General features: G+C 36.2%; 1 protein-coding gene and 2 pseudogenes across 2 annotated transcripts; all 3 read right to left on the reverse strand.

The window, feature by feature from the left end:
- Positions 1-3,900: 3,900 nt before the first annotated feature.
- Positions 3,901-4,749, reverse strand: LOC144997607 (cyclin-dependent kinase F-4 pseudogene; annotated as a pseudogene).
- Positions 4,750-14,505: 9,756 nt separating this feature from the next.
- LOC145046587 (uncharacterized) lies at positions 14,506-15,504 on the reverse strand. Its single transcript, XM_078994873.1, has 2 exons — positions 14,883-15,504; positions 14,506-14,636 (listed from the first exon to the last, which is right to left on the reverse strand). The coding sequence occupies exons 1-2, from the start codon at positions 15,502-15,504 to the stop codon at positions 14,506-14,508; spliced, it is 753 nt and encodes a 250-aa protein (XP_078850999.1).
- Positions 15,505-16,818: 1,314 nt separating this feature from the next.
- Positions 16,819-18,615, reverse strand: LOC145046588 (putative inactive ATP-dependent zinc metalloprotease FTSHI 3, chloroplastic; annotated as a pseudogene). Its single transcript, XR_013682031.1, has 4 exons — positions 18,033-18,615; positions 17,623-17,947; positions 17,215-17,518; positions 16,819-17,133 (listed from the first exon to the last, which is right to left on the reverse strand). The product of XR_013682031.1 is annotated as a putative inactive ATP-dependent zinc metalloprotease FTSHI 3, chloroplastic (transcript).
- Positions 18,616-26,248: the final 7,633 nt, after the last annotated feature.

Here is a 26,248-nt window from a genome sequence, read left to right on the forward strand (position 1 = left end):
TTCCAACAAGTTTCCTGTAATTTGTTGCATCTACAGGTTCCCCATATTCATCTTTTGTTAGCTTTAGCTTGGCCTCCATTGGATACAGAGATTTATTGCAATCTTCCATCCCTGCTACCCTTAAAAAATTTTCTGCATACCCCTTCTGTGTGAGCATTATCCCATCTTTCTTCTGAGACACTTATATCCCCAAATAATAAGACAACAAACCCAAATCACTCATATCAAACACCTGTTGCATTTTTTTCTTGAACTCTAGGATTCCTTTTTCACTTGAACCAGTAATTATAAGGTCATCCACATAAACTCCTACAATGAGGACTAGATTGGGTTTATGTACCTTATAGACAGCTTGTTCTTGTGCACATCTGGTGAATCCTAGCCTTTTGAGTGATTGGTCCAACTTTACATTCCAAACTCTTGGAGCCTGTCTTAATCCGTACAGTGCCTTATGCAGACGATATACCATATTCTCTTTTCCTTTAACTGAGAATCCGATTGGCTGAGAGACATATACCTCCTCCTTAAGATCTCCATGTAGAAATGCAGACTTGACATCCAAGTGATGTACAAGCCAATTTTCTTTTGTTGCTAAAGTAAGAATCAGCCTGATAGTTTCCAACCGTGCAACTGGTGCAAAAGCTTCTTCAAAGTCAATAACCTTTTCTTGGACATACCCTTTGGCGACTAGGCGGGCCTTGTGTTTGATCACGTTTCCAGCTGCATCTCTTTTTAGCTTGAACACCCACTTTAGCCCTATTGCCTTACGGTTTGATGGCAACTTGGTTAAAGTCCAAGTGTTATTCCTTTCAATTGATCTCAACTCAGACTCCATTGCTTGCTTCCATTCCCTTTCAGTCGATGCTTCTTGATATGTCGTGGGTTCATCATCAATTAACAGCAGTTCCTGATTTCTTTCATACATCTCATGTATTTCTGCATCATTCATTCTTGTTGTGTTATGGTAGATTTCATTAATTGATCGGAACCCTTTTGCTGGAGTATCATCTAACGAAGCTATTGACCCGCTTCTTTCGTATTCCTCTAAGGTCTGACCTGGGAGAGCTGTACGTGGGTCAACTCTAGACGAGTTTGACCATGGCGAGTCTTCATTCATTGGATCACCTGGTACATGTTCAAATTGAGAGTTATTAGTTAATGGCGTGTAGGGTTCTTCATTTACGTCATCTTCATGTTGTTGGGCTGGTTCATGTTGTTGGGCTGGCGGTGATTGGGTTATTTCAACGTTAGTCCAATAAGGTGTGGTAAGTGGCTCCCCCTTTGTTTCTTCAGTCCAGACCCAACGTTTTGCCTCGTCAAAGATTACATCTCTTGCAACTACTATTCTCCGATTTCTGGGATTATATAGTCTATATCCCTTCGTTCCCTCTTCTGTTCCCAGGTAGACCATCGATTCACTTCGATCGCTCAGCTTGGTTAGGCCTCGCAACTTCTTGACAAATCCCACACATCCAAAAATCTTCAGATGTGCAATCGAGGGTTTCGAACCCTTCCATGCCTCGTACGGTGTTACCTCTTTCAAGGCCATTGTACTAGTTCTGTTCAACAAATAAACAGAGTGTCGCACCGCCTCACCCCACAACTGGTCTGGTATCTCCATGGCCTTGAGCAACGATCTGGTCATCTCCAAGATCGTCCTGTTACGGCGTTCCACAACGCCGTTTTGCTGTGGCGTGTGTGGCGTCGTCAACTGGCGTTTTATCCCTGTTCGTTCGCAAAATTCCAGGAAGTGATTGGAATTGAATTCGCCCCCACGATCAGTCCTTAACCTCTTGATTCTAAAATCGCTTTCTTTCTCTACTTGTGACTTGAATTTCTGGAACATATTAAAGGCCTCATCCTTTGTTTTAATCATATACACCCACATGTATCGTGAATAGTCATCGACTATCAGTAGGAAATATTGGTTGCCTCCCTTTGTTGCTGGTGTAATGGGACCACACAGGTCTGCGTGTAGCAGCTGGAGTGGTTCTTTGGCTCTCCACTGGGCCACTTTTGGGAAACTTATCCTTGCTTGTTTAGCTAGCATACATCCTTCACACACCTGTGATGGATGAGATAATCGAGGCATACCAGTTACCATTCCCTTTCGTGTCATCTCCCCAAGCGTTTTGAAATTTGTGTGACCCATACGTGCATGCCATAGCCATGAGTCATCCTTTATACTCATGGCCAAGCATATAGGCTTTCCAGGTGTAAGCTTTATCTTATAAAGTCTGTTCTTGGATCTCTGCACCTTCATAACTAAGCTTCCTGCTTCATCATACATTCTCAAGAACTCCTTCTTCATCCCTATGTCATATCCTTCCTTAGTCATCTGTCCCAAACTTATTATATTGCTATGTAGAGCTGGAATATAATACACATCTGGGATGATGAACTGATCACCACTTTTACAATCAAACAGTAATGTACCTTTCCCTTTTATTTGAACCTTAGAACCATCTCCAAATCGTACCTGTCCGGTCACCTTTTCATCGAGCTCTGCAAATAAATCCTTAGAACCAGTCATATGGTTACTAGCCCCATTGTCCAGGTACCACATATCATTATCATTGTTGTCTCTTAATTGGTTCGGGTACACCTTTTCCTCATTTAGGAGAACCATGCTTGTAGTTTCTTCCCCATGTACGGTTAACAGAAGTGCAGGTCCATCTTCGTCTGTAACTAGATTAGCCTCTTGTTCCTGTTGCTTCTTTGATTTACACTCTGAAGCAAAATGGCCAAATTCTTGGCACTCAAAGCATTGTATATGACTTTTGTCACGAGGCTTCCGGTTGGAATTCCCAGCTTCTTGTCGTGAACTACCACCCCAGCGTCCACCTCTGCCACGCGTCGAACCCCGGCCACGTGAATTGCCTCTTCCTCCCCTGTCACTATTTCTTCCTCTTCCACGACCACCTGTCGTGTTTGACTTGCTTGGACTTCGATGAGTAGAAGGGCCTTCCGTTTTGGCAAGTAACAAGGCATTATCTGCTTGTGTGCTTGTCTTCCGGAGTCGAAGTCGATCTTCATATGCCTTTAGATGCCCAATCGCCTCTTCAAATGGCATGGATTCCATGTCTGAACTTTGCTCAATCGATGCCACTAGGTTGATGAACCTTTCAGGGACCGTATCAAACAGTTTTCTCACCAGTTCTTCATCATCTAATGTTGCTCCTGCACTGCTGTATTTTGAGATCATGGCTGATATTCTTCCTGCATAATCATCAATGGTTTCCGTATCCTTCATTTGGAGACCTTCAAACTCGCTTTTCAATACCCTTAGCCTTGCTTTCTGGACTCTTTCTGCACCCACATACCGTGACTTTAGAGAGTCCCACACTTCTCTAGCTGTCTTCTTCTTGGCAGCCTGTGCAAGCATCTCTTCTGGGATTGACTGGAAGATGAAGGCTCGAGCCTGCTTGCTCCTTTTCTCATCCACTTCCACTCCGGTTGGTGGCTCAATGGCTTCCCACAATCCATGGGCATCCATGATGGCTTCCATCTTAATCGACCAGGTATTATAATTCTGCGAGGTTAGCATTGGGCATTGTAAGGGGAACGGATTGTCTTTGGATGGATTGGATGATGATGCTTCTGTCATGGTAGTGTGTCTGATATACTTGGGCATACACTCTAATCAGAACCTTGAAGCTTTGATACCAATTATTGGCAAATTGGCAAATCAAACGAGAAGAAAAGATAGAAGACAGTTAGCCAAATGCTTGTTTTATTGAATGATTGAAAGCTGGAAAAGTTACATTCAAAATAGCTAAAACAACTGAACTTTAAATAGACTAGAAATAAAACTGAAAGCAGATAAATCAGCAACGTTCTTTTACTTGGCAACACTCCCACGTGTCCCTCTTATTCTCCTGATTACATGGTCAACATTGACTAACAGTAACAAGGATAGAAGAAAGGATGCTCAAGTGCCTCCATAGTTGTCGGCCTCACGGATGGATTCCATGAAAGAAGCGTGGCAATCAGATCAAGTGCTTCCAGGCTTGCTGATGGTAACAGCGAAGAAAGTTGGACACCAGGATGTTGTGGGAACTGATAGTTACTATTTACCATGCTCAATGTGGTTTCTGTTGGACTGCCGATCACACTGCATATTTTATACATTTGATCTCCGTCATGTTTACCAGGAAAGAGTGGGTGGCGTGTAAATAGTTTTGCCATGATTGCACCTATTGCCCACATATCAACTGAAGAATCATATTCTTGCCCAAGAAGAACTTCAGGGGCACTATACCAGCGGGACCCAATATTATCAGTGGCCGGTTTGCCATTTATCTCACGAGCTAGACCAAGATCAACAATCTTTAATACATCCTTGGAAACAAGAAGGTTCTCCGGTTTGAGGTCACGATGAAAGTAGCCGTTGTCGTGCATGTATGCCAGACCTTGAAAGATTTGGAAGCACAAGTCTCTAATCTCGTCCTCTGAAAAAGGCTTCTTCCTGCATGTCATACGCTCGCATAGACTGCATTCCATGTATTCAAACACCAAGTACAAACTGTCGTCTTCTTTGATGATTTCCTTGAGCTTTATGATGTTTGGGTGATTCATCTTGCGCAGTGCCTTGACTTCTGTCAAGTTGATGTATTCTTTGACCGAGTTGCACCTCTTTTTCAGTTTCTTGATGGCAAACACTTCATCACTGTGTTCATCCCATGCTCCCCAGACAACCCCATATGATCCACTCCCAATTTCCTTCAGTATTTGATACTGCTCCATTGTTTCTAGCTTTCTCAAGTAAACACACAAACGAGGAAGAGGAACTCACAGAAACAATCGCTATGTATATTAAGAACACCTCACCTTAATTTCTTGATGAATGACACGAAAGAACATAATGTTTCTGGTGAACAGGCATGCATGCTTCACAAATTTTAATTATAAAACATAATCGATGGAGGAAGGGGTTAAAGAAAAAGGATAGGGAACGAAGATAGGTGAATGGGGTTTTAAGTTTCCATATATAATTATCTTACGGTTATACCTGACTTCATCTTATGACATGCAGACACGGTTGCTTTGGCTCCAAACAACTTAAAAAATGGCTCCAATCAACTTAAAATTAAGAGCTTTGTATAATTATAATTAACAAGATGCCATTGTTGATGATATTTCCAACTTCTATATTGCCCCCTACCGAATGTCAATTACATTAAAAAAAAAAAAAAAAGGAATATTTTAGCTTATTTTGTGAGGAATCGTTAATGATATTGGTTTAAATTTGTTTTCTATCTCAAAACATACTCACTTTTACAAATCTATATCCATCTTAATATTTCTTTCATATCTTTTTGAAAATTCTTTAATAAAAATGACAAATATATTAGAAAATTATAAATTATTACTAAACGTTAATCTGTTTTAAAATCATAAGAAATTTTATGTTATTTAATTCATTTTTCTTTTTTGTTTTATTTATTTTTATATTATTGAATTAAAAAAAAAGAGAGAAAAATTAGTACTTAAAAACATCATTACACTTAAGTTCATAAATCATAAGTAAAAAAAATATAAAAACCGCAAAAAATTGTGTGAAATCTAGGAAACCTCTTTTACCATTGTGAAAAAATACATCACTCCTTTAGCCTAAATAAGTATAATATTATATGATTGAATTAACTTTATTAGAGAATGAATCTGAAAGTGGTCAACAGTTATGATTTATCTTCTTTCAGTTTTTGTAACTAATAAAGATGTTATAGAGTTTTAATATCATACTAGATGCGTAGTGTTGTGTGGGTCGAAATGGTAAATTAAATGCAGAAATAACATATTACTTGTACTTGAATAAACAACATTCAAACCCATCTAATACAAATGATGATGAAGTAAAAACAAGTTCCTGCAATTCTACTGAATTTGAAATCAACAATCCTATTAAGATATTGCGTGTCTCCGGCTGTAACTAGTCAAAAGGGCAGGTTGTAGACGTTTCCTCAAAGAAAAATATGCACATAAAATTATATATAATAATAAATACGTTTAAAAAAACACATTTTCGTGGATTAATATGGTAATTTTTGTTATCATATTATGGATTTGAAGTGGTTGGACCGGAAGTAGGTGATTTAGGATTCCCCACTTCAAGCAACGCAAATCATAATTGTGCACATGGAAATTTACGATTTCGTCATTTAGCATCTAAATTGCGGACAAAGGATTCCAACACTTCTCGATAATCGTACCTTGAGAAAATTTATAGACGGATATTTGGCAAATAATGTATCAGCAAAAGGAGATTTTTTCTTGGATTGAAGGTTGGATGTTGCTTTAAAAAGAACAATAGGAGCTCCTACATTTCAAATTAAAAAAGGTTGCAAACTTTAGCAAGAACAGGTTGTATTATTTTCATTAAGACAACTATTGGCTTATACAACCTCTTTACAATTTAAATTTAGAGAAATCAAAGATCAAAGAGAACTCTAAGTACAAAGATTATAACCAAATACCAGAGAAGAGAGTGCAAATGCAAGAAAAGCCAAAAAAAAAAAATCATATTGATGCAGTTGCCATCTTGCCAATTGTTTGCCAATTGTGTCAACGCGTCTTTTCCTAATTTTACACCCATTCATCCATCGACTTCTTTAATGTCACTTGGGCATGAAATTATTACTATTGGAAGCTCTATTCTCAAAATATTGTTACGTCAACTAATTTTATGTAATAAAAAAATAAACAGTAAATCAAATTCAAATAAAATTGATTTGCATGTGTCATGTATCCCTACTATTTATACGTGTTGAGCTCTGCATTTAAATGACCATTTTGTCCGTGTCTCCATACCATTCAATTTTTCTCAGCAAGAGCTACTTCCCATTTTCCAAATTTCAACTCCAATCAGTAAAATTATTCTTGGCTACATGATAGAGTTAATTGCAGTTCAAGTCCTCATACTCACATGTTACTGTATTACCACCAATAATGCTTCGTTATTGCTTCCTAGTAGCATGCATTTTTGAACACAGAGTTGATCAAACTTGTATTGATAATCTGAGTACGAATTTCCCTTCTTTCCCAACACCTTAACCTGTAATTTTTTTTAATCAATCATTACAACTTTATGAAAAAAGATAAAAAAAAATTAAAAAATTATACGAGTGATATAAATATTACCTGCACCGTCATTGATGCAAAGTTTAAAAAAAAAAATAATTCAATATTTTTGAAAAATTGGAGCTAAACGGGTTGTTTCCAGTTATGCATTCCAGTGCTCTTCTTGATTAAATCAACGACGCCGCTACAAAAGCCAACAACCCCAAGTGGTCAATAACAATGATAGTTTCTCATGTTAAAATAAAAAAGCAATTTTTGAGAGGTACAAAAACTCCAGGAAAGAAATATCCACGACCACATGGCACTTTACATGAAATAAATGAAATTGTTTAAAAGTTTGTTGGCTTTGGGATTACTTTACATGAAACAAAAAGGACATTTAAAAAATGTTATTGATTTTGCAAACAGGATTTGAAAATGAGGCTATGTTACTATATATATATATATATATATATATATATATATATATATATATATATATATATATATATATATATATATATATATATATATATATATATATAATAAGAAAGCCACCGTGTTGAGTGATATCCCTAACCTTGGTTGATTTATCTCAAAATGGGAGTGAATAGCAAGAACTCTTCATCGTCAATCTCCACATGCACTTGTTTCTCATAATTTTGCTAAAAGATTAAACTTGTTTTTTGATATAATGCTTGCTTCAGCTTTGGAGGGCTATCTTTCCATAAAACAACAGTTTCACTCTTCAGATCCACTTTGGCTCTTGCGTCTTTGAAGGCATAGTACTCTTTTTCCCTTAGTTGTTTTTGGGTTCCATCGGACAAATTTGCCTCTGCCTTATTTTCTGGTTCAATTTTTCCCCTTAATCAAAAGCTTGTTCCAAAAGGCATTTGGTTGGAAATGCTTTCGGAAGTGATGCGTTAAAACAAATAATACACTCAAAGCAAGATTATATGAATATAAACTTTAAAAAAAAAAAAAAAAAAAAAAAAGATAACCTTTCCAGAAATCACATTGAAAGAGTCCAGTACCACCCTCCTGCCCAACCTCTCATTGTGACCGTACACTAGTTATTCGATATCAAACCTATACAACAAACTCATATCAATAAATCAATAAAAAAAACCCGCATTTATTCATTTGAGTGACTAAGTAAAATCATACGATCATATCATCATGATCATATTATAATACATAACTGAGGTTATAAAGCCTTACAACAAACAATAAGAGGGGCGGTTAAACCTAAGTACTTTTTTCAGGCACAAACTCATTTCAACACTCTGTAACAATTATTTGTTTACAAAAATATAATAAAAATGTAATTAAATTTTTAGAAAAAGAAAGAAGAGATTAGAGAAACTACCCTAGTGCCATCAATTCTAAATTGAAAGAGACCAAATTATGAAAATTATAAGCTTTTAGCAATCCAAAATTTTACGGGGTTCAACACACAAATATGTATACCCACACACACACACACAAAAAAAAAAATCATCATTCTTTGAACCAAAATTGAATCAATAAACATGGTAATAAGAAACTGAAAAAGAAATATACATGATGAATCGAAGTTGCATGGGCTGGGAAACTCAGAAGGTTGAAGTCAATAACATAGAGTCAGCCGGAAGAGAAAATAAGACTTATAAGGGAAAAGTAGAGTGAGAACGGAAGGGAAGAAATAGAACCGACAATGGGATCAAACCTATATTGCCACAAATCGTTGGTTGGATGTGATAAAGCAATCGTCCGCCTTGCGAAACTCAGAAGATCAGTTACTAGAAGGTCTCTGTCTATAATATGTACTCAATGAACTTCAGGAAATAAAGGTACCCTGAAGGTTTCTATGATACTTGGACACCTATATCAAAAACATACTTGCGTATTTACAGCCATCTCATTAATCTTAAAATTCAACATTTTTCATCTCCCCACAAACATGGAACTCAATGCACTCAAAGATTGTCTCCAAACAATGGCTATTTTGGCCCATAATGACTTCATTTTCTGGTATAAAAGAGAAATTTCTGAGAATATTTGAAGCAACGACTACAATATTGTTGCTTTTCTGCACACCCTTCATCCTCCAAATTAAGCAAACCATCCTCAGAAAACGACCATTATGCAAGATGAGACTCTGTTGCCTTTTTCTGCGTGGATGCCTTCGTAACACACCCTATGCTGCCATTTAAAAAAAATTTGAGTGTTACCATTGCATACGAATCAAGAATCTGAAAACGCATAAAAAATGGATCTTACTTCTCATCATTTGAGCCTAAAGCTTTGAACTCGTTTCCAAATCTAGTAACAATGGAGTTAACACCTAGAGACCTTGTTTGTGTCTTTATCTACTCTTTTAGGAGAGTGATCTGATGCGACGTCATCTACGTATCCAATTCAACGAACCTTCCCAAAAAATAAAAAACTTCCAAGTAAGAAGTACATCTTATAAATATATTGTGAATACATAATCAATCAAAAAGCCAAACCAAACAAAGGAAGCAGCTATCTCAGATTTCATAAAACAAAACCCCTAATTTCTTTCACACATAACAAAATCAAGAAATCCATTTGTATGTAAATCCATTTGTATGCATAATCTAATTACTATGATTTGATATCAATAATTACTATAATTTGATATCAGTATAATCTGAGAAAAAGTCATGGTATGACTTATAAGAGCATTTTAAAGTACTTGAGAGAACTAAAGAAATATTCCTAATATATAGAGTATTTGAAAGAAAGCTACGTTTAAGTTTTTACATGTATGTTGAACTTCCAAATAGATTGAGATGACTCTTAATCATAAATTAGGATTGTCCTCGCTTTAAATGAAGGAAAAAGTTGCATCGACAGTTAGACATCAGAGTTAGACATTAGAGTTAGAATACATTTCTATTCACGGAACAACATACATAGATGCTTAATGTATAGTTCATTATGACTATAAATAATCTCATTATGCAAGTACTGATATCTAAGTCATATTTAAGCATCTAAAATATTCTTAATAGTTTTCTCTATATATGAGTTATATATGTAAAACTGAAAATGTTTGTATTCGCAAAGTTTATACAAATCAAGTTTGTAGAATCTAATTAACAAAGTTCCTTAATTAGCTAAAGCATGAAAGTCACACTAGTGTTATAGGACTTTTTGTCCTAAGTGGATGTGTTTGATTGAAATTTAGTATTTGGATATTAGAAAAGTACAAGCAACTTATATTGTAAGGAGTTGATATATTGGATCATGGGCGGATTTGTAGTGGTGCACGGGGTTGCACGTGCAACTACTAGATTTTTCCGTATTAGTGTAAAAAAATTGTTTTTTATTAGTGTGCACCTAGAAAACAACTATATTATTATTGTAATTTAAAATTTAAATGAAAGGTTTGGTAGTTGAGTTGGTTTGAAATGCATCTTAAGGTTCTCGTTTGTAATGGGTCTCAAGTTCAACTCCTGCTCTTAACAATTTTCTTTTTTATTTTAACCTTACTTTTCCTTTTAATTTATCTTTTGTTACTAGCCCCCAAAAATATCTAGCCATCAAAATCATAGTATAATCTTCCTTCCACATTACACACATTCAGTGGATGATTCCTTACCACCATGAGAATGAAATTTTATGGAGATTAGATAACATTTTATTTCAATTTTTAAAAATGATTGAAAACTTTCTTACCACCATGAGAACGCATTTTTTGGTAATAATGCCTTCAAAATTTTGTACAACCACAACATGGAAACAAACTCCGACGAGACCAAGAACATGTTCATGAAATGATGGATTTGTCTTTAATGAAGCTTTTCTACTCTAGTTTGTTATATTTAATTCACTCTTAATTTTTTTATGTTATTATATGCGACTGAATTTTTTTGTTTTTGCACCTACTACTACATATTTCTACGTCCGCCCCTGTATTGGATATAGTCTTTCATTAAAAAAAATTGTTGTGTTCTATATTAGTATGCTTAATCATTGAATAACTAGGTTATTCTAAATGTCCATAGTCGTTCATAGTTATGGGAGTATCTATGAGGTAAGACTAATATGTGTGGATTGGTTATGTATTCACAATACTTCAAGAAGCGTTGCAGTTTTACCTTGAAGAAGTCAGAAAACCATTCAAGTGGCACGATTGTTGGAAATTATTGGTCCGAATTCCTAGGTGGAAAAAATTCGAGCAAGATTTTATTTTTGGAGTCCAACAATCAAAGCGGACGAAAACGGGCTCTAATGGTTACACAACCATCTCCGATGCTCAGGTCGGTCTAGATTTAAATCAGGACGACGAACTCGAGCTAGAAGAAATTGTTCGGCCAATGGGTAGGGACAAAGCGAAGAGAAAGGGAAAAGGTACTTCTTCGAGTGCATCTGATTTCAGCGTGGACATTGACGAAATGCGGAAGATAACATCGTCGTTTGATCGATATAATCTAAATTTCTCTGAAAGTTTGGCTTTCAACAAAGAAAAAGAAGAAACAAGGAAAAAAGAGCGGGCGGAGAGACAAGAAATGGAGGACATGAAGTTTTTGATGGAAAACATCGATTATCTCTCGGGACCGGCTCTCGAGCTCGTGATGAAGAAAAGGAAAAAGATTCTGAAAAAATATTTTCCGTGGGTCGTTGTTGGTTTGTTTCATTTTTAGTTTGTGTGTATGTTTTTTTTTCTAGTTTTTTAAATTTTAGGTTTAATGTAAGTTTTATTTTAATTAATGAAATGCTTTTTATTTTTAATTAAATTTTATGTTTAGTATTAATTTAAAAATTATAATTCATAACAAAAAAATAATTTTAATTAAAAAAAAAAGTGAGGGAAGGGCTTCCCACCCATTCCTTAGGTTTTAGATGAGGGAAAGAAAAGTAAGGGAAATGAGGGTATGGCTAACAAAAAGTGAGGGAAGCTTCCCTCCCACTCTTTCTGGTCTAAGGTCGGACGGAGTGGGAGCGGGGAAGCCCTACGGGAACCTTTCCACCCGGCGGAACACCGCACCATCGGTGCGGGGAAGGGAGGTGCGGGAAACGGAGAGGGGAGCCTCTCCCTCTCTCTCTCTCTCTCTCTCTCTCTCTCTCTCTCTCTCTCTCTCTCTCTTGCTGCGATTGGTTGTAATTTTTCTTTTCTTTTTTGAAATTAAACCGTAAAAAGTAAAAAAAAAATTTGGCTGCAATGGCTAACTCTTTTTTTTTTAACCTTTTTCCACACCTATAAATACATACATATTTAACATCAAACAATATTCACACTACCCTCTTTTCTCTTTATTTTCTTCTAAAAAAAATAATCCCGACAATCAAACTTCAACTTCCGATCGAAGGAATAAAAAGCCATGGTTCGAGTATAAACATCCCTTCTCGAAACATTTTTGCTATCGATTCATCCCCGCAAGGAGTTTACCGCCCCAAATCGATGCTCCAATTCAATCCCCACTACAATTTCAATACCAAAATGTTGGACTATTACCCGATGCAAGTTCCAAATGTTCCCCCGCAAATGTTTTCAAAGTTTGTTGTGTTTCCGGATCAACAATCGCTAAATCAACCTCAACCACAAACTCAAACTCAAACCCAAACCCAAACCCAACAACAACACCAACTTATCGATGAGTCGAATGACACGGAAGAAGAAGACATGGTTCCCGAAACTTAACCAACACAACCCCTACAAAGATGTAAAAGGGAAAAACAAGCATGCGAGGGTGTCACGCAACCGGGAAGACAAAAGTTGACAACATGGCTTCCACACGAAGAGCTAGTTTTGGTCAAAGCTTGGGTTGACATTTCTGAAGATTCGATTCACGGAAACACACAACCGGGAGACCATTTTTGGTTTCGCATTTTAGAACGATTTCGAGAGGAGCTAGAAAAAGGTGACGACTACCGTACGAAACATCAACTTAATTCGAAGTTTCAAGAAATAGCAAAGGGGGTTTCAAAAATAAATGGGTTGTACAACAAACTAAAAACCCAATGAAAAAACGGCCAAGGCGACGAACAAATACTTCAAGAAGCGTTGCAATTTTACCTTGAGGAAGTCGGAAAACCATTCAAGTGGGACGATTGTTAGAAATTATTGGTCTAAAGTCCTAGATGGAAAAAATACGAGCAAGATTTTATTTTTGGAGTCCAACAATCAAAGCGGACGAAACAGGCTCTAGTGGTTACACACTCTCCTCCAATGCTCGGGTCGGTCTAGATTTAAATCAGGACGACGAACTCGAGCTAGAAGAAATTATCCGTCCGATGGGAAGGGAGAAAGCGAAGAGAAAAGGAAAATGGACTTCTTCGAGTGCATCTGATTTCAGCATGGATATTGACGAAATGTGGAAGATAACATCGTCGTTTGATCGATATAATCTAAATTTCTCCGAACGTTTGGCTTTCGACAAAGAAAAAGAAGAAACAAGGAAAAAATGAGCGGGCGGAAAGACAAGAAATGGAGGACATGAAGTTTTTGATAGAAAACGTCGATCATCTCTCGGGACCGGCTCTCGAGCTCGTCATGAAGAAGAGGGAAAAAATTCTGAAAAAATATTTTTCATAGGTCGTTGTTGGTTTGTTTGATTTTTACTTTATGTGTGTGTGTGTGTGTTTTAAATTTTCTAGTTTTATAAATTTTAGGTTTAATGTAAGTTTTATTTTAATTAATGAAATGCTTTTTATTTTTAATTAAATTTTATGTTTAGTATTAATTTAAAAATTATAATTTACAACAAAAAAATTTATTTTTATTTAATAAAAGAAAGAGTGGGGAAGGGTTTCTCACCCATTCCTTGGGTTTTAGGTGAGGGAAAGGAGGGTATGACCCACAAAGAGTGAAGGAAGCTTCCCTTCCATTCCTTCCGGTCTAAGCAGTATGATGCTATTTTTCTGTTTTGATGAATAAGTATAAATAAACCTATTATTTAGACTAGAGGGTGTGGGAATGAAGTTTCCCTCACTTTTTGTGAGTCATACCTCTTTTCTCTCACTTTCCTGTGTCTCACCTAAAAGCCACCAAAATGCTTGTAGTCCAGCGGTATCAGGTGGTGTCCTCCCTCTTTGAGGTCGAGGGTTCAAATCTCGTTGTGGACATATGTGGAATAGGTGTTTTTAGCTTAGGAGTAGATTAGATTTGCCAATTCAAAAAAAAAAAAGCCAAGGAATTGGTGGGAAAAATAAAATTAATTTTTTATTTTTCCCTCACACTTCCCTAACTTTTTTTTATTAAATACAATTAATTTTTTTATGATTTATAATTTTTAAATTAATATCAAACATAAAATTTAATTAAAAATAAAAAGCATTTCATCAATAAAATAAAAATTACATTAAACCTGATATTTAAATAAGTAGAAAAAAATGCAAAAAAAAAAAAAAAAAAAAAAAAAAAAAAAAAAAAATCAAACAACCCACAACATAGAAAACATAACTAATATCCTAATTTATTTAAACCAAAATACGTCACTCGGAATCGTTGTCTTCGTCATCGGCCTCATCGTCCTCGTCATCGCCTGGATCGTCTGCATCATTCTCCCCAGTGTCATTCTCGTCGTTGGAATCTTCACTCTCGACGAACATATCAGAATCTTCGTCTGATTCGTCAAACAAATCATCGTGACAAAACGTTAATGGGGGCTAAATATGAGCCCTATAAATGTACTCCACCAAATTAGCACGAAGGGCGTGATGAATGTCGCGATTGTGTAATTCTCTTTTATTCACCCTATACTCTTGTGTACCAACGGCTACTCCTTCGACATTTGGCAAAACTTCATTTTCGTTGTATCAGCATATCGCTCTTCTTTCGTCTTCAAGAATCATATTATGCAATATGATACATGCATACATTACGTGTTGTAACTTTTTCACCTCATATGACCTTGCCCCGACCGTTAGTACTTGCCAATGTCTCTTGAGTACACCAAATGTTTGCTCCACATCATTCCTAGCTGACTCTTGCGCCTCTTTAAACTTTTTCCTTTTCGTTTCATTAGGACATGTAAACGATTTCACAAAAACAGACAAGGGAGGATATATACCATCAGTAAGATAGTATCCACGCTTATATGCTACCCCATTTGCTTCAAAAGGTACATCGTGCGACTTTCTAATGTAGATATCGTTGAATATCGGCGACTGGTCTAGCACATTGATGTCATTGTTTGCACCAGTTGGACCAAAGAATGCATGACATATCCAAAGATCATGTGATGCGATAGCCTCTAGAATGATCGTCGGCTCTTTGTGGTCGCCTCGCATGTACTGACCACGCCAAGCGTTGGGGCATAATGACCAACTCCAAAGCATGCAATCGATACTACCTAGCATTCCAGGGAATCCATGCTTGCATTTATGCACCGCGTACAATTGGTGGATATCATTGATAGTTGGTTTGCGCAAATATCGTTGCCCATAAACCAAACGGATCGCTTTGCAGAACTTGTACACACACTCTCGCATGGTACGCTCTGACATCCTAAAATATTCGTCTCATTTGTCTGCGCCCATGCCGTATGCTAGCTGACGAATTGAAGCCGTGCATTTTTGAATGAGGGAGAAACATTTTTTCCGCCTTCATTCCATTTTCCATCGGAAATATGGAAAGCAACCTTCCAAATCGCCAACAATACGTAAGAATAGTTCCTTCCTCATCCGGAACCGACGTCGAAACTTTACAGCGTAGATGACATCATCTACAAAATAATCTTCTATAAGGCGATCGTGTCCAGCTTCATGATTTCTACGCAACGGCGGTTTTCTTAGGTTAGATCGTGCACGTGATGTTTCACCTAATCGGTTTTGATAGTATGCAACCGTTTTTGCCATGATGGAACCGATAAACTTAGCCTCTTCCAGCCGTCGAATCGGATGATGAAGATGATGACATTTTGTGGAGAAAAATATAGGTTATAGGTTAAAAAATGGTAGAATGTTTGAGTATTTATAGGTTAAGAAAATGGAAAGAATATATATATATATATATATATATATATATATATATATATATATATATATATATATATATATTCTTTCCATTTTCTTAACCTATAAATACTCAAACATTCTACCATTTTTTAACCTATAACCTATCTATATATATATATATATATATATATATATATATATATATATATATATATATATATATATATATATATATATATATATATATATATATATATATATATATCCGTTTGGAATAAAAAATAAATAAAAAAAAACAGCCAAGAAGGTGTCAAATTCGAAAAGTAATGGTTAATAATACTTGTTAGGAAAATTTATTGATATAATTTCCATTTTATATGATTCAAGTCTTCCACTAATTGAGGCTTAATATATATATATGTATATATATATATATATATATATATATATATATATATATATATATATATATATATATATATATATATATATATATATATATATATATATATATATATATATATATATCCGTTTGGAATAAAAAAAGATTTAAAAAAAAAAAAAAAAAAAAAAAAAGTGTCAAATTCGTAAAGTAATGGTTAATAATACTAGTTAGGAAAATTTATTGATATAATTTCCATTTTATATGATTCGAGTCTTCCACTAATTGAGGCTTTTTTCCAAAATCTTGAAGTAATCAAATCCAAAATTTGTTTATTTTTGGAGCTGACCCCATATACAATCATTTTAGTCATTTTGGTTAGATTTAGTCTAACACATACTGTCGACAACCTATCTCCACTGTGCCAAAAAATGTACATACGTTCAAGAAACACAAAATCTAATAAAACCAAAATCGAATGAGCCATCTTGAATGAATCCTAGTTAATTAGTTTAAAATTTAAATCCCACGGATCCACCATGGAATTAAATGCACCCTTTCCGATGTCATTACAAATATTGGTTGTACTCGGGCAACCCTTCGAATTTTCCGATGAAGTGTAACTTCTTTTCAAAATCTTTTTATTTAACGTAAGTGTAGGCGTGTAGCCTCCAAGAAAAAATTGTACAACTTCTGATATTTGTTTATGGGTCTGCCTCTGCCTCTAGTTGTGGCCCTCTCAACAGCTTGAAGAACATCCTCCTTGGTCACAAAATCACAATCTAACAACATACCCAAAACATAATCAACACATCGCTATGTCTATACACTTACAAAAATGTTAAGTTTTAGCACAAACAAACCTCTACGAGCAGCAAGAAGTATGGATTCATTAGCTATATTTTCAAGATCAGCCCCTACTAACCCGGGTGTAAGTGAAGCAACAAGGTCACAAATGTCATCTTTGTCCTCCTCCTTTATGGGCACCTCTTCCATATATAAACCAAAAATATTTCGTCTTCCATCTTCATCCGGTTCACCCACAACCACTTTTCTGGAAAACCGACCCGGTCTCATCAAAGCAGAATCCAGTGACTCGGGTCTGTTTGTAGCAGCTATAACCACCACATTTGAACTCTTCTCAAACCCATCCATCTCAGTCAAAAGCTTAACACATGACATTAAAACACCACATTTTATTTCAACAACTATTTGTTTGACTTTGACCATGACCATGGCCAATAAATGAAAAAGGAAGGTTATATTTTTACCTGGTTCAAAGTTTGGTCACGTTCACTATTCGAACTGCTTCCACGTTCTCCTCCAACAGCATCTATCTCATCAATGAAAATAATAGAAGGCGAACGTTTTCTTGCCTCCCGCAAAGCTCTCGAACACGGGCAGCCCCGGTCCCGACATAAACCTCCACCAATTCACTAGCGGAAATCGAGAAAAACGCCACGTCAGCTTCTCCGGCCACCGCCCGGGCCAACAATGTTTTTCCGGTTCCCGTGGGACCCGTAAGCAGAACCCCTCGTGGTAGTTTCGCCCCAAGATTCATATATTTACTATCTTTTTTAATGCATGAGACAATCTACGTACAAAAGTTCAACATGTAGGAATCGGGATTAATCCCAAGTTATAATAATTAATAAAGCAAGTGCAAATTAGTAAATTATCTCGAGAAGTTCAGCTTTGGCAGCATCATAGCTCCTTCCACGTCATCGAAAGTTACGAAAAGTTTCTTACTCGGTTCTCTCTTTCTCATTTTTCCAATATTTTGTAGAAAGTGAAGGTAAAACTGATAATAATAAACAAAGAGCCCGATCCATCTAGCGGATGACTTTAACATTACATACAAGGAGTCATTTGTTGACAGAGCCTGAGCTGTATGTGATTTTCTTATCTTTGAGCACCTTAATAAGCTGAACTACATCGTCCCCCAGCCTTGTAGTATTATACTGCCACGTGGGTACAAAAGCATTCAAAAGTCCTTGTGGCCCACCTGATTTAGTTTGTGGGGTTTCATTTGATGATTTGGTGTTATAATAGAATTGTTTGGAGTCTTCCACAAATCGAACATGTATCACACTACCATCATCAATGCTATCAACAAGATCAGAATAAGGGACAACTATGCAACGTGATGCTTGTTGTTTTGGTATGACAATACAGAAAATTGCTACAACCACACAAAAAGAAGCTCCCACTATAATCGCGTATACCTTTGGACTTAGATTACCACCACCACCACCACCAGACATCCTTCTTGTTTTATGACTTTTTCTTTTTGCCTCCTGCTTGTCTGTAATGTAATGCAATGTAACTCAAGAATGAAAACTCCTGAAGGGAAAACAAGTACAAAAGTTGCATACCATCTTTTTTTCCTTTGGTCTCTGCAACTGAATTGACAGTTTTGACTTCTTTGGCTACCAATTGACCTAGTAACTTCAAAGATGTTGCAGATAATCAGTTTTGATTCTAGAAGTTCAAACATTTAACTTTTACAAATTGTAGTTATGATGAATGTCTAAAATCAACACTGTTCCTTTTGGTTTTTGGAAGGACAAATGACAAAAGACACAATGCTTTATTTTTCGATGTTGAAATTGCATTATATTTTGTTTTAAACTGAACATATTTTTTTTCCAATTTTGTTCAATTTTGACCATTACCCGGTTTGCCATGTCGAGTTGGAAAATGTGATGTCAAAATAGTTCAAATTTGAAAAAAAATGCACATAATATCTTCAGAACAAAAATTGGAAAATGTTGTGTCAAAACGGAAAAAGGTGAAAAACAGGGTCTTCTGTGCCATTGAGCAAAAGTGAAAAGGTTAAATAATGCAACCATCAAAAGTGAAAAGATAGTATAATGTATTACTACCGTTTGCCCCTTTTGGAATTCAAAACCAAGTCCTTTCACTTGACTTGTAAGAGAGTACAATTTTGAGTTTTATGAATGTTGAGGAAGAGCGAAAACCTAATTTCATGCAAGAAAGAATAATTTAACAATAAAAGTGCACTCCACGAACCTTTTCATCCGTTTGCACCACATCATATCAACGCGACAAAGGGCCCCAAAAATCAGCGCAGTTTATGTTGCCACCAAAACCCTTTATACGTTCCTGGATATGAGGAAAATCGGAAAAATAGAGTAATTACGAGATGCATGCATGCAGCATATGAAAAAAATAAATAAATATTATTCCAGTTGACCTTAAGGACCAGAGATATCAGATATGGGAATTGCAGGACGCGTCAAAGAAAGATGAAGACGAGGAATCTTGAAGGAGGATGTTGGCGGAGTATATACAGAACACCTTTCAAAGCGAAAAAGAGGAGGCTGTTGAGTGTGTTTGTGTTTTGGGGCAATGATCATCGACGGGGGTTTCAACAAAAGGTTTGTCATCGCCATGGCCATGGGGTTTTGGTTCTAAAACAATAAATGGTCATGAGGCAATATTCAAGAAAACAAGAATTGTTGAGACCTGAGAATTTGATAAAAGTAAAAAACAGATGTGTAAATGTCTTTCCTGGCAATGAGGCGATGATACCTGATTCGACCAATATCAAAGTTGAGTTGAGGCAAAGAAATTAAAGCAATGCGCGACAATCTGAAAGAAGCTTATGTTATATAAAAGGTTTATGTATGAGGTTAATTTTGTTTTTTTTGTTTTTTGTTTTTAATTGGTGATATATACGGAATGAATCTTCAATTCTTTGGGTATATATTCACTGTTAAGGAAAGATTCGTTTAATTTGTGGGTTTATCACAAGGGACGATACTTCATTTAATTACAAAGTCTAACTAAATTTAATAGAAATCTATTAAAATGATTTTTTAGCCAAACATTTTTTTTTATAATTTTTTTCGTATTCTTTCAAATTTCTACGGAATCAGTTCAAAACAAACACGTCTGGATAGATTGAAAAAAAATATGTAGGAAAAGAAAATCTTATGGCTAAATCAGTAAATTACATTAAGAGTAAATTACGCGAATCGTGTGTCAAAAAAAACATTCATTCTTTATTTTGTCAAAAAGAACATTCAGTCTTTATTTTTTAAAATTAACTCGAATCGTTTCCTGTTTAGTTAAAAATTGCATGTTTCATCCCTCCATATATAAAAAGACTATTTTTTCCTTAATAATTTCTTTTTTATTTTTCTTTTATTTGTTAATTATTTTAAGATTAAAATAAATAATAATTAAATATCTCCATCGAACCCCCCCCCCCCACCCTCTTCCCTTTCCCTTTCCTAGTTTCTTTCATCTCCATCTTTCTCATCACTACTAACAACCACAAAAAACCTAACCCTCCAGCAAGACCATGTGAGCCGCTCCTCCTTTCTCCGGTGATGGCAATAGAGAAGTCATTGTCTTCTGTCCCCACTTTCAACTGCTGTAACATCCCGAAAATCAAGGGTAAAAATTTTGTTTTTAATATATACAAATTCAAACATCCATTTACATTTATCCAACCATTAAGGTATTCCAAATTAATAATTATCAGATTAAATCCCAAAATCATAAGTTGCGGAAAAACATAGGTGTGTGCATTGCAATCAAGTCAGGTCCGTCCCTTACGAACCGGAAGTACTTGAAACCATAAACCACAAACTGTAAGCAAAAAGCTTACTGAGTGCCCCAAACTACGACATACCATACATATCATATAACGGGACCCGCCTAAATGATATGCGAGCCCTGCCCACACTCGCATAACGGACCCCGCCCAAATGAGATACGGGCCTCGCCCACAATCGCATAACGAGCCCCGCCCAATGAGATACGGGACTCACCCTCACTCGCATAATGGGCCCCGCCCAATAAACATATAACCATATAATCATATAACATTTAAACATATGTGAAAATCAAAAAGATAGTAGCATACTTCACAATCATCGGTCCCTGCCCACATACAAATCATATATGCATAACCTGATACTAGCATACAGAATAACCATCAGGCTCCACCTAGTAAGCATACAAACACATACACATGCAAGAGTCACGTAAACATCTAGCACTCTTCATAACAAACCATGAGCCGACATTGGTGCCTTCGACCCGCAAAATATAGTGAGGAAACTCACTTCGACTGCAAAAGCTCGCTGAAAGAAATCCCTGGTTGCTGCCCTAACGAATTTCCAAGTTATCAACACCAAAATGATGCCCAATTAGAAATTTGGTTCCAAACTATGATCTATAATCCTTACTTGGGATAAAATGATAATTTTACCCCTAACCCAACGTGGACCAAAACTGAGGCCCAAGCCCAAAGCCAAAAGGCCCAAAAACTACAAGATCTAAAAAGCCTACTAAAGGCCCAATTTTCCAAATTAGGCCCAATCCCGTATGAGCCTTATTATAAAGCCCAAATAATTCCTTAACCGACAATAAATCTCAGATGGCCCAAAAGCCCAAACAGCAAGTCCAATGAAGTGGCCTAACAGTGTGAAGCCCAAACTCATACCAAGCCTAACTCCATAGCAAACGCGGGGCGTACTCGAGGAATCCAGATCACGAAATTAGCTTGGTACATTAGGCGTACCTTTAGCTATGCGAGGCATAACCGAAACTTTTCCAAAATCCAAATGACGACTTAGTCTGTTAAGTCCTTGTATCAAATCCTCAGAAGATCTTCCAAAAAATCTCTTAATGCATAAATTCGGCACCTTTATGCATTTACATGACTCAATGGGACCCAACAACCCACTTAATCCATTAATACCCAACATAATCCAACTAGAACATGCATGGACCATTCTTAAATGTCACAACTAGCATGTTAGGGCTAGGAAATTTTATCCATGTGTATTTAACTTGTAGCATACATTGTAACCCTAATGTTGATACAATGCAATATATTCACTCAACAACGACAATTCGAATCAAAACTCACTCGTGAAGCTTTAAACCTAATTCGATACATTTCGTTCTTCTTGCTTCTTAGAACTTCATAAGTCCGAAAATCTCATCAAGGGAACAAGCTAGACCGAAAACACCTCCTTCTCTTCTTCAAAACTGAATCCATCACCCAAGGTGAGTTCATATCCCCTTGTTTTTGGTTTTACTATGTTTTTTGGGGAGATACAAGTTGCTTTTGTATTAGATCTAAGTATCTATGCATGTATGTATGTGTTTTCATGTTATATGTTGTGATTATGTTATGAAAACATGTTAAAACTTCATAAAACTCAATATATCTACTAATACTTGGTGATGTTTGTAAACTAAACCACTTATTATGAAGTTGAAAGGATCAAACATGTTAAGAAATACTCGAAAACTAAATAAAACCATATAGGGGGCATATTTGACAAATAAACAAAAAGTGAAGCCTTTATGTTAACTCACGGTTTTGAGAGGACCAAAAGAGTCATTTTTAGATAAAAATGGATCTTTATGATATTCATGGTTTTAAAGGGGCCAAAAGTGTTAATTTTCACAAAATGGGCTTCTATTTGGGCCCTCATGGTTGTAATGGGCTAAAATGGTCAACTTTCATAAAAATGGGCCTTAATTAGATAATCTTGGTTTTCATGGGCCTAAAATGTAAATTTTGGCCTTTATGGACTTAAAATGTCATTTCCAATATATTTCAGCCGAAAATATTATTTCTAACAAAAATGGGCTAAAAATGTCATTTTATTCAAAATGGGCCCTTAAATGTAAACTTTCGATCTTAATGGGCCTAAAGTGTCATTTTTATCAAAAATGGACTTATAATCTAAATTCTCGGCTTAATGGGCCAAGATTGCCAATTTCAATAAAAAGTAGGCATTTTATGTCATCTTGATATTAACTAAGCTAAAACAATGTATTATAATATCAAACGGACTAATTAAGTCATTTTCACTCATTACGTGTTACTTGGGCCTTATAGGCCCATTTATTCTTTAATTGGGCCTCGTATACACATTTCATGTTTATTGGGCCTTAATGACCCATTTATATGCTTATTGGACCTTGTACACTCATTTCATGTTATTTGAGCCTTATAGGCCCATTGATTTTCTTATTGGGCATCACATCATATTTTATGTTAATCGGGCCAATAACAAACAATACTTGACACTTTGATAAAAACAGATGGTATTTTCATCACCAATGTTTTGTGATCAAATGCAAACTCGAACACATTATTTTTAAAACGGTAAACAATGTGATACATTATTCACGTAAATTTAGTTAAGATTCTTGTGAGACGTTCTTTCATTCGTACATGCCCAGCGTACAACCTTAAGTCCTGTAGTTATAATCAGAGTCTCCTAGAGGGAGAGCGAGAGTTTGTGTATAGATTTATATGGGGTTGACAGCTCCGCACCCGAGTTGTTCGCTACAGTTAGACTAGGCCAGTCTAGGGTGATAAATGTTTTACCTTAAACAAGTCAACACCTGAAAAACGTCATGATAGGCAGATCAGTCATATCAAGCATGGTTATAACGACTCAAATAGAAATTAACAAACACTGTACAGATTTACGGAACACATATACGATACTTTTAACACACGTACGAGCTATTCATTTCTAGGACACTCGGGTCTTAGGGTTTTAAGACCACAATACTTTTACAAGCAGAAAATATCGGATTTTCTGGGAAACTTACATTATACATTACCTTCTACTTACAACAGAAAATATAGGATTTTCTGGAATACTCTCTTTATACATTTTCAAAACAGAAACACACATACTTTAATACAAGATTTGACACAAAACTTTCAAACCATTTTTATAGAAAATATCGGATTTTTTGGTGTTTACAAAGTGATACAAAACTTTTCATACAAACATGCTTATGAACTCACCAACATTATATATGTTGACGTTTTTAAAATAACTTGTATTCTCTGGAAATCATTAAGTGGGTTGGTCACCAAGAATACATGGATTTGTTGTATTTTTGTTATCATCATACACTTATTTATTTGGAATGTAATTTGTAATCCAACACACACTTATGTAAACGATGATGGTTGTATTATTGTATGTGTGATGATGATGTTGTTTTGATTCAATTATTACATTTTGATAATATTACAAGATGAAGTCACCCAAACCCCCGGATGTTTCCGCCATTCTGGTTCAGGGGTGTGACATTAAACATCAAGCAAGCATTTTTATGAACTATAAACATCAGAAGAGGCAAGATCTATCACTCCAAACTCATGGAGTGGCTCAAACTCACAAGGAGAACTTAATACACCATAAAAAATCCTTAATCTTGCTCTAAACTCAAACTTAACAATAAGAAGTCAAGATGAGAACTCTATACCTTGAATGAGCTAGAAATAATGTCAAAAGTCTGGATCTAAACGTCCTCCTTTGAACCACAAGCTAGCACCAAGCAACCTTTTCTTGAAAATGAGCAAGAACACACCAAAAAGAACCCTTAAATCTCTCAAACAGTCAAAATGAGATTAGGGTTTCCGAAATGAGGCTAGAAGGCAATGGAGGCTGAGAAATGAAAGAGCCTTGAGCTCATAAAGATGTTTAAATAGTGCTAAACCCTAAAAATTAGGGTTTGTGTAACGCCCCGACTCTCATGTATTAATTTTACAGCTTTATTTTCTTTATATTAAAAGGTCTACTCGACGAGTTGGATGCCCTGACTCGTCGAGTAGGAACGTTTGGGGCCACGTGTTTAAATGACCAACTCACCGAGTCGGAGACATGACTCGAAGAGTTGGAGCTGGAGGATGAAACCCTAATTTTCGGGATTTTGCACCCTATTTAAAGGGTCATTAGCCTCCCCTACAGTCCCTTGAGAGTCCAGGAACCCTAAATCGCCATTTTTCTCTCTTTTTGTGTGATATTAAACCTTATGGTGGATTGTGGAAGGAAGATATTGAAGTACTCAAGCTTGGAACAAGAAGAAGGTTGTAGATCCGAGCTCTTCTTCATCTTAGCATCGTTTTTGAGGTACCTTGACCTTCTTCTATCTAGATCTATGCATGTATGAGATTAGGGCCACTTTGGCAATGTTGATATGTTATTTTGGGTATTAGGCGTGATTTGAAGTTGCAACTTCAGATCTAGGCTTATCTTGGTCTGTAAGATCATAAAGTTTCAACCTTTAGTGAGTTAATACCTTCTTCATCCCTTAGAACATTCATTTAGCTTGATTTAGGCCATTATCACCTTGCATGTACGTAAAGTTTGTAACTTTACGTAAGAAATATGCCTTAAGAGCTTAGATCTGCAATATGGAGCGTTGGAGTGGCTTAAAAAGCATCTGAATGGAGAAATGACTAAAGGGACTCGACAAGTTGCATGGCCAACTGAGCAAGTCCGATGAAGATTGTCATGCAAGGATTTCTGCATGGACTCGATGAGTTAGTAGGATGACTCGGCGAGTCAGCTAAGGTTTTCCCGACATTTGGACATGCATGAACTCCTCGAGTTTCAGGGAAAATCGACGAGTTAACTGGGGATTTCACGACTGCTCGAGTTCAGGAAGGACTCGACGAGTCGGTGAACTACACTCGAAGAGTCGGGTCAACATGGACTGTTGACCTTGACCATTTACCTAGACTTTGACCAATGGTTGACTAGTTGACTTCTGGGGTTTTTTGGTAAATTCGAAATTTATGGAAATGGCCTTATGGTAAATATAGGTGGTGGAGTTTGTGGTCGTGGTTCAAGAGTTTGAGTTTATCACTTCGATTCGACACTTGCAAGGTGAGTTGTCCTCACTATACTAACAAGGTTGAAGGCACCAATACCGGCCCTTTTCGGATTTGTATATGGGTTCATTGCACGTTATGCTTTATGATATGTATCATGGTTGTAGGATGTCTGCTATGCTAGTGATTGATTAGATCAGTATCATGGTTATGTGATGGTTGCTATGTTAGAGATTGGTTAGATCAGTATCCTGGTTATA

This window comes from Lactuca saligna, chromosome 5, assembly GCF_052625555.1.
Source record: "Lactuca saligna cultivar CGN05327 chromosome 5, ASM5262555v1, whole genome shotgun sequence".
Lineage (NCBI taxonomy): Eukaryota > Viridiplantae > Streptophyta > Magnoliopsida > Asterales > Asteraceae > Lactuca > Lactuca saligna.

Excerpts from the sequence above, each read along its gene's own strand:
- LOC145046587 (XM_078994873.1), bottom strand. The coding sequence starts at position 15,504 with ATGCGAGAGTGTGTGTACAAGTTCTGCAAAGCGATCCGTTTGGTTTAT. Across the intron at positions 14,637-14,882 it reads ACAACACGTAATGTATGCAT|ACGAAGATTCTGATATGTTC; the intron begins GTATCATATTGC and ends TTGACGAATCAG.